At 46.0% G+C, this 13,814-nt stretch overlaps 1 protein-coding gene across 5 annotated transcripts in view; it reads left to right on the top strand.

Moving 5' to 3' along the window:
* Positions 1–1,561: 1,561 nt before the first annotated feature.
* Positions 1,562–13,814, top strand: part of CNOT10 (CCR4-NOT transcription complex subunit 10) — a 292,315-nt gene continuing 280,062 nt past the window's right edge. Inside the window, exons 1-4 of one of the 5 annotated variants that reach the window (XM_063922301.1) lie at positions 1,562–1,767; positions 3,848–3,946; positions 6,421–6,515; positions 7,204–7,365. In XM_063922301.1, coding sequence (XP_063778371.1) covers positions 3,925–3,946; positions 6,421–6,515; positions 7,204–7,365 — 279 coding nt within the window. In that variant the 5' untranslated portion in view covers positions 1,562–1,767; positions 3,848–3,924. The remainder of the gene's footprint in view (positions 1,768–3,847; positions 3,947–6,420; positions 6,516–7,203; positions 7,366–13,814) is intronic. The other 4 variants (XM_063922302.1, XM_063922300.1, XM_063922299.1 and 1 more) reach the window with 4 other exon arrangements.

Consider the following 13,814-nt stretch of genomic DNA (forward strand, 5'->3'; position numbering starts at 1 on the left):
CCACTCAAATCGGCGGATTTGAAATATCTTACATGGAAAGTAACCATGCTACTGGCCCTGGCTTCAGCCAGGAGAGTGTCAGAATTGGCGGCTTTATCGTATAAAAGCCCATATCTGATTTTCCATTCGGACAGGGCAGAACTGGGGACGCGTCCTCATTTTCTGCCTAAGGTGGTGTCAGCGTTTCACCTGAACCAGCCTATTGTGGTGCCTGCGGCTACTAGCGATTTGGAGGATTCCAAGTTGCTGGACGTTGTCAGGGCATTGAAAATATATATTTCAAGGACGGCTGGAGTCAGAAAATCTGACTCGTTGTTTATACTGTATGCACCCAACAAGCTGGGTGCTCCTGCTTATAAGCAGACGATTGCTCGTTGGATTTGTAGCACAATTCAACTTGCACATTCTGTGGCAGGCCTGCCACAGCCTAAATCTGTCAAGGCCCATTCCACAAGGAAGGTGGGCTCATCCTGGGCGGCTGCCCGAGGGGTCTCGGCATTACAACTCTGCCGAGCAGCTACGTGGTCGGGGGAGAACACGTTTGTAAAATTCTACAAATTTGATACCCTGGCTAAAGAGGACCTGGAGTTCTCTCATTCGTTGCTGCAGAGTCATCCGCACTCTCCCGCCCGTTTGGGAGCTTTGGTATAATCCCCATGGTCCTGACGGAGTCCCCAGCATCCACTAGGACGTTAGAGAAAATAAGATTTTACTTACCGATAAATCTATTTCTCGTAGTCCGTAGTGGATGCTGGGCGCCCATCCCAAGTGCGGATTGTCTGCAATACTTGTACATAGTTATTGTTACAAAAAAATCGGGTTGTTCTTGTTGTGAGCCGTCTGTTCAGAGGCTCCTACGTTGTCATACTGTTAACTGGGTTCAGATCACAAGTTGTACGGTGTGATTGGTGTGGCTGGTATGAGTCTTACCCGGGATTCAAAATCCTTCCTTATTGTGTACGCTCGTCCGGGCACAGTATCCTAACTGAGGCTTGGAGGAGGGTCATAGGGGGAGGAGCCAGTGCACACCACCTGATCCTAAAGCTTTATTTTTGTGCCCTGTCTCCTGCGGAGCCGCTAATCCCCATGGTCCTGACGGAGTCCCCAGCATCCACTACGGACTACGAGAAATAGATTTATCGGTAAGTAAAATCTTATTTTTTACATTAACTATTTTGTTTTACATTGCAAAGCATGCAGAGATCAGTGTTATCTGTACAGAGTAGACACACACCGGTTAGGTGGATCCACTGAGCTATGACGCCTCAGCAGCTTCTATCAGCTTTACATCACTGTCTTTTGCTGTCGGATTTGATTTTAGTAAAACTCTATTTTGCAAAATCAACAAAAAAATCGCGAATAAACCCCAAAAATCAACGCTTAGTATGTAGTATCAGACATAATAATGGAATGTTCTCGCCGATGAATTCCATTGCACCTACACCTATGATAGAGTGGCCATGGTTTGGCAGACTGGTGGGATGCACTAATCTAAAGTGATAATATCGCGAATCGCGATACGCAGCGGTCTTCACCTCGATGGCGGCGCGTAGGGGACAAGATAACACGTTACCCTGACGCCCGGATGTGGCTCGTGTACCTCCCGGAAGCGCTGGGTCAGAGCGTCGCAGGAAGGAAGTGGCTGCGGCGCATGCGCGGAGGCACAGCTGTACTGCAGGGTCTGTACGGAGCGCCCGGCGGGTTGCTGTTTTACCGGTGAGCTATTGCTGTTGGAGATGTCAGCGGGTGCGGCAGAGGGGTGACCATGTAAGAGACATGTACGGTCCGGGAGAAACTTAGGGAGGGGGCTGAGGATGGAGCTAAGGGACTGTACACTGCAGTTCTCCCACCTCCAAGTTCAATCCCCAGCTACAGGGAAACGTCACCAGCATTAGGAGTAGCGGTGCTCATGGGTTCTTCTGACTTGTGCTAACTACAGGGACATCACTCTCTGTGTCCCCCGAAATCGGGGGAAATAACTTTTCAGCTTTGTCAGTATGTAGCCGGGGCACCTGCCACGCGCTGCCGTGTATCCGGGGCACCTGCCACGCGCTGCCGTGTATCCGGGGCACCTGCCACGCGCTGCCGTGTATCCGGGGCACCTGCCACGCGCTGCCGTGTATCCGGGGCACCTGCCACGCGCTGCCGTGTATCCGGGGCACCTGCCACGCGCTGCCGTGTATCCGGGGCACCTGCCACGCGCTGCCGTGTATCCGGGGCACCTGCCACGCGCTGCCGTGTATCCGGGGCACCTGCCACGCGCTGCCGTGTATCCGGGGCACCTGCCACGCGCTGCCGTGTATCCGGGGCACCTGCCACGCGCTGCCGTGTATCCGGGGCACCCCCCCATGCGCTGCCGTGTATTAGTGGCACCTACCCAAGCGCAGCATTGTATCCGTGGCACCTACCCACGTGCAGCATTGTATCCGTGGCACCTACCCACGTGCAGACTTGTATCCGTGGCACCTACCCACGCGCAGCCGTGTATCTGTTGCACCCCCCCCACACACACACGTAGCCGTGTCACCTCCACGTGCAGCCGTGGCCCCCACGTGCTGCCGTGTATCCGTGGCCCCCCCACGTGCTGCCGTGTATCCGTGGCCCCCCCACGTGCTGCCGTGTATCCGTGGCACCCCCCACGTGCTGCCGTGTATCCGTGGCACCCCCACGCGCTGACGTGTATCCGTGGCACCCCCCACACGCTGCCGTGTATCCGTGGCAACCCCCCCACGCGCTGCCGTGGCGCCCCACGCGCTGCCGTGTATCCGTGGCACCCCACACGTGCTGCCGTGTATCCATGGCACCCCCCCACGCGCTGCCGTGTATAATGTACAAAGTGACAGTAGTCAGGATCCAGACAGTGGAATTCCGACAGTCACAATGCCAGCAGATCCCGATGAGTATCTTAACCCCAACCAACCCCTCTCACAGCCTTACTCTGGCCATCCCCATTGGCAGCTTAACCTTAACTATCTCCCACCCACCCCACGCAGCTTAACCCTAAGCCTCCCATAGTGCCCTAAAACTAACACTAACTAATGGCTCCCACACACTTATACGATATGGCATACAATTATGCAATTTTGATCGTTTCAGTGCGATCAATCACATGATTGTATGCACATATTGTGCACCATGCGACGCGATGCGTGGGCACGCCGGTCAACTATAGCGTTGCATGATCTTGTGTGCTGCACTTAATATTTATCGCATTGCAGTGCGATTGCATGTGTTTTTGATAACACATGCGATATATAGCACTGTGATGGGCACCTGCCGGGGGCAGCCAGAGGCCACACCCACTCGGCGGTGACGTGCCCATCACGTGATTACCATGCAATCTATCGCATGGTAATCACTTTGGCAGTTCAGGTGCGATTTCATCGATGTCGCGGGCCATTGCACAAGTATATGGGGATCTGCTGACATTGGGACCGTTGGAATTCCGCTGTTGGGATCCTGACATGCTGCGTGTAGCTGTGGCATCTCCTATGTCCTCTTACTGTTATTGTTTTACAAATGTTAAGATATTGCTAATTAAATGTGATTTTTAAGTAGTGTGAGATTTTTGTACTTGTCCAATTGTCTTCATTACATAATTATGTAATTGAACTCTGTAAAAAGGTCCTGAAATTGTTTATAGTTATGTAACTTTTTTTTGTCCTATATCTTTCGTATGGCGCTACAGAATCCCTGCGGCACCTTACAAGAAAAAAAGTATAAAATGGGGAAGTGTATTTTTTCTTAAATATTTTGTATATGCTTGTCAGCAGTGTGAGTAAATTGAAGATACATTTGAGTGGGATCAATATTTGTTGAATATATTACTCATTCATTTTGTTTCTAGCAGGGAAAATCTTTGTCCTATAATAAACCGACTTCAGAGGTTTCATCAAGAGCACAGTAATTTGAAATAGACCGGAAATGGCTGCTGATAAAGCAGGAGGTAAATACTTGTTCATAAATGTGATTTATATTTCATATATTACCAGAATAGTTTGAACATAGATTTTGGGCATAATTCAATTGGTTTCGATGCCGTCAGCCAGTGGATGGCGCCTAACAGAGCTATTCAATTGTTGCTTGGTTAGGACCTGATCAACTTAATAAGGAATCTGGGCCTGATTCAGAGATTGACTCAATGTCGACGTTGTACACAGTGGAGCGACTTTTGGGTTTGTGGGCAGTAACGGGGAGCTGAAACGCAGGTGTTACTGGACGTGTCACAGCTTGCGACTGCAGTCTCATACGCAATTAAAAGGGCTCTGAATAACCTCAGAAGTTCAGTTATCGATCAATGTGTGTCTGTCTGATGGTTGCGTCTTTGTATATAAGTGGTGGATCTGAGCATGCCACCAGTAGGTGTCCCAATACAAATTCTGGCGGCTGCAACATTTGCTTACTAAGTCGCAGCTGTGGAGGAGTTTACCTACGTTTCTAAATCGGGCCCCCTGTCTTCTAGGTCTTCTACTACCAAGCTCCCCATCTTTGGAACAGCCTACCACTTAAAACTGCTGCCTAAGATTTTAGAAACTATTGTGATTCTCTTCTCTAAGCATGTTTGTGATTGTAATGATCAATGCCTCTTGCCTGTAACTAGGACACAATCGAGAAATTGTTTTCAAAACAAGGCTTTTATTGTTCTATTCAATTGTCGGTGAAAAATTTACAGCGATAATTTTCCAGAGGTTGACTGCAAATCTCTTTTCACCACCTCTGAGCAGGTGAAAAGCTTGGGTAAAACCCTATTTTAAGGTAAAATGTTGGGATGTTGTTCAGAACCCCTGGGACATCCCCCTTAATTAGTAATTAGACACTTTGGGCGGTATGCAATTCTTTTCACCCCCAGACACACTCGTTCTGCCCTTTCTGTTTCTGCTAACGTGCGTGGTATAATAATTTCAGCATGCCCAACCCTTTACGCAGCTAAACCTGATTACTATTGGCGCGATATGCGCGATAACTGGTATCACTTTAGAAAGGAGATTGGGCGTGATATATCTTTTGAATACCGCCCTTTTAATTATTTTTAATTGCCCAAAATGACCTGTAATTTTTTGGTAGAAAAAAATGCAAAATGATGGAAATTGGGGTAAAAGGTATAGGACAGGTATAATGGGGTGCTTTAGAAGTGGGACAAATGTTTTTAGGCTTACAGGTTGGGAAAAATAAAATAAATATATATATTTTATATATTTCTTGTTCCTTTCAACTTTTTCTAAAAGTAGCTTAAAATGGCCCAAATATATACTTCTACCCATTTTATGAACCCCAAATTTAAGTACAGCATTTATTTTGCAGAAAAAAAATAGCTTTCTAGAATTTTTTTTACTTTTTTCGGAAAATGCTTATAACATCCATTTGACACAATATAAGTACCCCAAATCTTTTTATTATGACCACTAATACACTTCTGTCCTGTTTTCTTATTAGTTTGGTTTTTCTGGGGGTACAGGCAGATTGCCACATTTTCACGTACACTTTTCTCTGTTTTGACTACCAGAATTATTGTACGAATCCTGTTTTCGTGCATTTGCAATTGAAAAGGTCGAATCATGGGAGCGTGCAAACACGTGAAAAGCTGCTTTTTGAGGCACTTCATGCAATAGCATCGATAAGTTCAATCGTGGTTCATTTTACCGTATTTCACAGCTAATTGAATTCCACCCCTCTGGGGTATATTCAATTAAAGTCTGATCCATTCCGACATGCATTTGTCATAATGGATCCGACAAGGGCTATTCAATGAACGGCCAAACATCTCAATCAGACTTTAAAAAAAAAAGGCAGATTGAGATGAGGGAGCGGAGAGGGGGAGAGCAGCAGCTCCAGCAGCGTAGCAGGAGGATGGAGCACCGCCGCCAGACTTCATGGCAGCATCCACCCGGCTCCAGCAAGCGGGACCTCGTTTGCTGGAGCCGAATGGACGCTGCCGTGAGAGGCAGCAGTGCCCCATCCTCCTGATATGCTGCCGTAGCCGCTGCTCTCCTCCTCTCAGCTCCCTCATCTCAATCCTGCTTTTTTTAAAGGTGGATTGAGATGGTCGGAAACGGGATTTGGCCCTGTTTCCGACAGAAGCACACGGATCGGCGGCTATTCCGCCGATCCACGTTCTTTCCGACAAGTCGGAATTCCCAACTTGTCGAGTAATTCTGGGGTCTACTGAATAGGTCGGAACCCCTTCCGACCTAAAAAAGTTGAAAACTGCCTTCTTTCCGACAGATGACAGCTTTCTACTGCAATTGAATATACCCCTATATCTTGTTAACAGCTAGTTTCAGTGATGGCTGTCTGTGTTCATTACAGACATCCATTATAGTTGTACCACATTTTCGCGGGGAAAGGTGATTTTATTATGTTCCAGAAAATATAAGAACATTTTGTTTTGTTGTCATTCATTGCTTTTGTGATAATTTCTAGAACAGGGAACAGAAAAGCATGAGAGTTCTGCCAATTGCTCTGGTATTTCTGACCAAGAGAAGGAGCTGTCCAGATGTGCTTTACAGGCATTCATGGTAATTTGTTTTATGTATTTTACTTTGTTATATAATGTAGTGCAAGAGATTTTTATATATATATATATATATATATATATATATATATATATATATCTCATACTTTTCAATTAACTTAAGCTTTCAAAACTACTGGCATGTAGAACAATAGTTATTGCCATATGCATATGTCAAATATATTTAATTTGAAACCTTTTTATATGCATATTGTTGAACTAGTATTTTGGACCGGTGTAGGGTTTCTTCTTCCACTCCCATCTCACCCTATTCTTCTGGTCTCGCCGTCTCCTCTTCTTGTCTCCCATTCCCATCTCTCTCTCTCTCTCTCTAGAATCTGGTTGCTAAAGAACCACTACCTGTTTCCTTTGCACCAATTTTCAGAAAAGTCTGCCCCTTACCTTTAGTGTAAAGGTGCCTGTCACCCCCATATGGTGTTACACTGCTGTCCACATGACTGTGTTAAACACTAGAAAGCATTTGTAGTTACACCTTTCACACTAATCAATAAAATGACATTATGCTGCAATGATTGTTTGCTATTTCATATTCCTTATCTATATATTGTTGAAAACATTCTTCATTAAAAATTAATTTTTATCTGATATTTAAAAAAATCTGTTTTTGTCTGATATAATCATGTTGAATTGGCTTTTTCTTTTTCTTGATGTAAACATCTTGTGTGCACCAGGCTGGAAATTACGAGGCCTGCCTTCAGCAACTTGGAGAGCTGAAAGAAATTAACAAAGATGACTACAAAATAATGTTGAACATGGCAATTGCTGAGTTTTATAAACGTGACCAGAGCACAACGGACAGTTTAAAACAGACTCTGAACCAACTAAAGAATGAGGTAACAAACATATTTATTTGTCCCTTGTGCACAAATGTCTATACGTAGATTTATACATACTGTCTAATAATATTCAGTGACAAGCTATGGTATTTCTCACATTTTGGGAGATGGTACCCCTCCACTTTGTATGCTTTGTACTTGTACATGCCGATGTGTGCGGGCCATATGAATGAGAAATCGTTCATATCGCTCAGTGTGTATACATGAACGATGCGCGGCCCCGTGGCCGTCCATCGTTGGTTCTCCGTCGCTCTGCAATGCAAGTCAGTTTGGACGATAATCGATCATCATTCAGATCGATCATCGACAAAATTGAATACATGGGCAAATGTGTAGGGCGATTTAGTAAGCAATCAGCGGGGCTGATTCAATTTTTCAAGAGTTTTAGAGCATAAATTCACAACTTAACAATTGTGCCCATCATGACTAATTTTCATCATGCACGCTTCTGTGATTCTTGTAATTCAGTTGTGAATGTCCAGCAGGTGTAAGGATCACAGCTATGTTAAGCATTAATTCTACAGTGCATGACCTCGGAAAATCGCCCTGAACCCCCCCAACAAAATGCCAAACTAGGATAGCAGAATAGTATTAGGAAGGCGTTGTATGGTTAATAATTACATATTTTATAAATGGTAAAACAAATTGAAGTCTTTATAGTATTTTGGGGTCCTGAATAATGTCTGTTAAATTTGTAAAATGTAAAATGATGGAAAAATAACACATTTAGCTCTCATCTGCAAGGTCAGAAACACTTTCCCATCTAGACAGCACGTCCTCTTTAATGTCCCACATCACCCACTTATGAGCTTTCTAGAGAAAATCACTTGAAAACTGACATGTTTATTGGCCAAATTATACTCTTTAAACCCATCCAAGTGCATGATTATTCATTGTGAGGGGTGTACAGTGTACCCACATTTTTACCTTTATATAAGTAATTTTTTTTTTTTTTTTTTTTGAAATAACGCTTTATTGATTATATAAGCATATAAACAAATAGATACAACGTTGTAACAATAGAAGGCAGATAAGGAACTGATGAGATATTAAAATCAGGAGGGAGGGGCACTCAATAGACATATCAATAAGTAATTGTCACGCTTGCCTCCATGTAGACAGATTACCTAAATGCAACAACTATCCATTAGAGTTAGGAGAAAGGGTGAAAGAAACAGAGGGTATGAAGAGGGTGGGGGGTGGGGGGGGGGGGGGAGGGGAGAAGAGAGAGAAAGGTCGGCCAGTCCGAGCTACCTATAGAAGCAAATTTCAGATGCAGATAAGGTCTAGTTAATATCCCAAATAATCAGCACCAAACATATAGAATGAGGCACTAGGTATTGGATGTTAAATGGTTGTCAATGGTGGTTCAGCGTTAAAATGCAAGGTCCATGGTGTCCATGTCTCAGTGAAAGAGAGTGGGGAGTCTCGGAGAGAAGCCGTAATTCGCTCTAACTTATATGTGAACCAAATTGCGTTAATAGTAGCGGTCATGGAAGGAGGGGCCACAGATTTCCAATTAGACGCTATTAGACATTTGGCTGTGTTCAGAATGTGTTTAATTAGGGCTCGTTGGTGGCGCGAGGTGTCAGGGATGGGGCGGGAAAGTAGTGAATGAAAGGGTGAGTCTGGCACGGTTAAGTGCGTAACTTCTAGAGATGAGCGCCGGAAATTTTTCGGGTTTTGTGTTTTGGTTTTGGGTTCGGTTCCGCGGCCGTGTTTTGGGTTCGACCGCGTTTTGGCAAAACCTCACCGAATTTTTTTTGTCGGATTCGGGTGTGTTTTGGATTCGGGTGTTTTTTTCCAAAAAACCTAAAAAACAGCTTAAATCATAGAATTTGGGGGTCATTTTGATCCCAAAGTATTATTAACCTCAAAAACCATCATTTCCACTCATTTTCAGTCTATTCTGAATACCTCACAATATTATTTTTAGTCCTAAAATTTGCACCGAGGTCGCTGGATGACTAAGCTCAGCGACCCTAGTGGCCGACACAAACACCTGGCCCATCTAGGAGTGGCACTGCAGTGTCACGCAGGATGTCCCTTCCAAAAAACCCTCCCCAAACAGCACATGACGCAAAGAAAAAAAGAGGCGCAATGAGGTAGCTGTGTGAGTAAGATAAGCGACCCTAGTGGCCGACACAAACACCGGGCCCATCTAGGAGTGGCACTGCAGTGTCACGCAGGATGTCCCTTCCAAAAAACCCTCCCCAAACAGCACATGACGCAAAGAAAAAAAGAGGCGCAATGAGGTAGCTGTGTGAGTAAGATAAGCGACCCTAGTGGCCGACACAAACACCGGGCCCATCTAGGAGTGGCACTGCAGTGTCACGCAGGATGGCCCTTCCAAAAAACCCTCCCCAAACAGCACATGACGCAAAGAAAAATTAAAGAAAAAAGAGGTGCAAGATGGAATTGTCCTTGGGCCCTCCCACCCACCCTTATGTTGTATAAACAGGACATGCACACTTTAACCAACCCATCATTTCAGTGACAGGGTCTGCCACACGACTGTGACTGATATGACGGGTTGGTTTGGACCCCCACCAAAAAAGAAGCAATTAATCTCTCCTTGCACAAACTGGCTCTACAGAGGCAAGATGTCCACCTCATCATCATCCTCCGATATATCACCGTGTACATCCCGCTCCTCACAGATTATCAATTCGTCCCCACTGGAATCCACCATCTCAGCTCCCTGTGTACTTTGTGGAGGCAATTGCTGCTGGTCAATGTCTCCGCGGAGGAATTGATTATAATTCATTTTAATGAACATCATCTTCTCCACATTTTCTGGATGTAACCTCGTACGCCGATTGCTGACAAGGTGAGCGGCGGCACTAAACACTCTTTCGGAGTACACACTTGTGGGAGGGCAACTTAGGTAGAATAAAGCCAGTTTGTGCAAGGGCCTCCAAATTGCCTCTTTTTCCTGCCAGTATAAGTACGGACTGTGTGACGTGCCTACTTGGATGCGGTCACTCATATAATCCTCCACCATTCTTTCAATGTTGAGAGAATCGTATGCAGTGACAGTAGACGACATGTCCGTAATTGTTGTCAGGTCCTTCAGTCCGGACCAGATGTCAGCATCAGCAGTCGCTCCAGACTGCCCTGCATCACCGCCAGCGGGTGGGCTCGGAATTCTGAGCCTTTTCCTCGCACCCCCAGTTGCGGGAGAATGTGAAGGAGGAGATGTTGACAGGTCGCGTTCCGCTTGACTTGACAATTTTCTCACCAGCAGGTCTTTCAACCCCAGCAGACTTGTGTCTGCCGGAAAGAGAGATCCAAGGTAGGTTTTAAATCTAGGATCGAGCACGGTGGCCAAAATGTAGTGCTCTGATTTCAACAGATTGACCACCCGTGAATCCTTGTTAAGCGAATTAAGGGCTCCATCCACAAGTCCCACATGCCTAGCGGAATCGCTCCGTGTTAGCTCCTCCTTCAATGTCTCCAGCTTCTTCTGCAAAAGCCTGATGAGGGGAATGACCTGACTCAGGCTGGCAGTGTCTGAACTGACTTCATGTGTGGCAAGTTCAAAGGGCATCAGAACCTTGCACAACGTTGAAATCATTCTCCACTGCGCTTGAGACAGGTGCATTCCACCTCCTATATCGTGCTCAATTGTATAGGCTTGAATGGCCTTTTGCTGCTCCTCCAACCTCTGAAGCATATAGAGGGTTGAATTCCACCTCGTTACCACTTCTTGCTTCAGATGATGGCAGGGCAGGTTCAGTAGTTTTTGGTGGTGCTCCAGTCTTCTGTACGTGGTGCCTGTACGCCGAAAGTGTCCCGCAATTCTTCTGGCCACCGACAGCATCTCTTGCACGCCCCTCTCGTTTTTTAAATAATTCTGCACCACCAAATTCAAGGTATGTGCAAAACATGGGACGTGCTGGAATTTGCCCATATTTAATGCACACACAATATTGCTGGCGTTGTCCGATGCCACAAATCCACAGGAGAGTCCAATTGGGGTAAGCCATTCCGCGATGATCTTCCTCAGTTGCCGTAAGAGGTTTTTAGCTGTGTGCGTATTCTGGAAAGCGGTGATACAAAGCGTAGCCTGCCTAGGAAAGAGTTGGCGTTTGCGAGATGCTGCTACTGGTGCCGCCGCTGCTGTTCTTGCGGCGGGAGTCCATACATCTACCCAGTGGGCTGTCACAGTCATATAGTCCTGACCCTGCCCTGCTCCACTTGTCCACATGTCCGTGGTTAAGTGGACATTGGGTACAGCTGCATTTTTTAGGACACTGGTGACTCTTTTTCTGAGGTCTGTGTACATTTTCGGTATCGCCTGCCTAGAGAAATGGAACCTAGATGGTATTTGGTACCGGGGACACAGTACCTCCAACAAGTCTCTAGTTGGCTCTGCAGTAATGATGGATACCGGAACCACGTTTCTCACCACCCAGGATGCCAAGGCCTCAGTTATCCGCTTTGCAGTAGGATGACTGCTGTGATATTTCATCTTCCTCGCAAAGGACTTTTGAACAGTCAATTGCTTACTGGAAGTAGTACAAGTGGGCTTACGACTTCCCCTCTGGGATGACCATCGACTCCCAGCAGCAACAACAGCAGCGCCAGCAGCAGTAGGCGTTACACGCAAGGATGCATCGGAGGAATCCCAGGCAGGAGAGGACTCGTCAGAATTGCCAGTGACATGGCCTGCAGGACTAATGGCATTCCTGGGGAAGGAGGAAATTGACACTGAGGGAGTTGGTGGGGTGGTTTGCGTGAGCTTGGTTACAAGAGGAAGGGATTTACTGGTCAGTGGACTGCTTCCGCTGTCGCCCAAAGTTTTTGAACTTGTCACTGACTTATTATGAATGCGCTGCAGGTGACGTATAAGGGAGGATGTTCCGAGGTGGTTAACGTCCTTACCCCTACTTATTACAGCTTGACAAAGGCAACACACGGCTTGACACCTGTTGTCCGCATTTCTGTTGAAATACTTCCACACCGAAGAGCTGATTTTTTTGGTATTTTCACCAGGCATGTCAGTGGCCATATTCCTCCCACGGACAACAGGTGTCTCCCCGGGTGCCTGACTTAAACAAACCACCTCACCATCAGAATCCTCCTGGTCAATTTCCTCCCCAGCGCCAGCAACACCCATATCCTCCTCATCCTGGTGTACTTCAACACTGACATCTTCAATCTGACTATCAGGAACTGGACTGCGGGTGCTCCTTCCAGCACTTGCAGGGGGCGTGCAAATGGTGGAAGGCGCATGCTCTTCACGTCCAGTGTTGGGAAGGTCAGGCATCGCAACCGACACAATTGGAGTCTCCTTGTGGATTTGGGATTTCGAAGAACGCACAGTTCTTTGCGGTGCTTTTGCCAGCTTGAGTCTTTTCAGTTTTCTAGCGAGAGGCTGAGTGCTTCCATCCTCATGTGAAGCTGAACCACTAGCCATGAACATAGGCCAGGGCCTCAGCCGTTCCTTGCCACTCCGTGTGGTAAATGGCATATTGGCAAGTTTACGCTTCTCCTCCGACAATTTTATTTTAGATTTTTGAGTCCTTTTTTTACTGATATTTGGTGTTTTGGATTTGACATGCTCTGTACTATGACATTGTGCATCGGCCTTGGCAGACGACGTTGCTGGCATTTCATCGTCTCGGCCATGACTAGTGGCAGCAGCTTCAGCACGAGGTGGAAGTGGATCTTGATCTTTCCCTAATTTTGGAACCTCAACATTTTTGTTCTCCATATTTTAATAGGCACAACTAAAAGGCACCTCAGGTAAACAATGGAGATGGATGGATACTAGTATACAATTATGGATGGACTGCCGAGTGCCGACACAGAGGTAGCTACAGCCGTGAACTACCGTACTGTGTCTGCTGCTAATATAGACTGGTTGATAATGAGATGTAGTATGTATAAAGAAGAAAGAAAAAAAAAACCACGGGTAGGTGGTATACAATTATGGATGGACTGCCGAGTGCCGACACAGAGATAGCTACAGCCGTGGACTACCGTACTGTACTGTGTCTGCTGCCAATATAGACTGGATGATAATGAGATGTAGTATGTATAAAGAAGAAAGAAAAAAAAAACCAGGGGTAGGTGGTATACAATTATGGATGGACTGCCGAGTGCCGACACAGAGGTAGCTACAGCCGTGGACTACCGTACTGTACTGTGTCTGCTGCTAATATAGACTGGATGATAATGAGATGTAGTATGTATAAAGAAGAAAGAAAAAAAAACCACGGGTAGGTGGTATACAATTATGGATGGACTGCCGAGTGCCGACACAGAGGTAGCTACAGCCGTGAACTACCGTACTGTGTCTGCTGCTAATATAGACTGGTTGATAATGAGATGTAGTATGTATAAAGAAGAAAGAAAAAAAAAACCACGGGTTGGTGGTATACAATTATGGATGGACTGCCGAGTGCCGACACAGAGATAGCTACAGCCGTGGACTACCG

The sequence above is a fragment of the Pseudophryne corroboree genome, chromosome 5 (genome assembly GCF_028390025.1).
Source record: "Pseudophryne corroboree isolate aPseCor3 chromosome 5, aPseCor3.hap2, whole genome shotgun sequence".
Classification (NCBI taxonomy): domain Eukaryota; kingdom Metazoa; phylum Chordata; class Amphibia; order Anura; family Myobatrachidae; genus Pseudophryne; species Pseudophryne corroboree.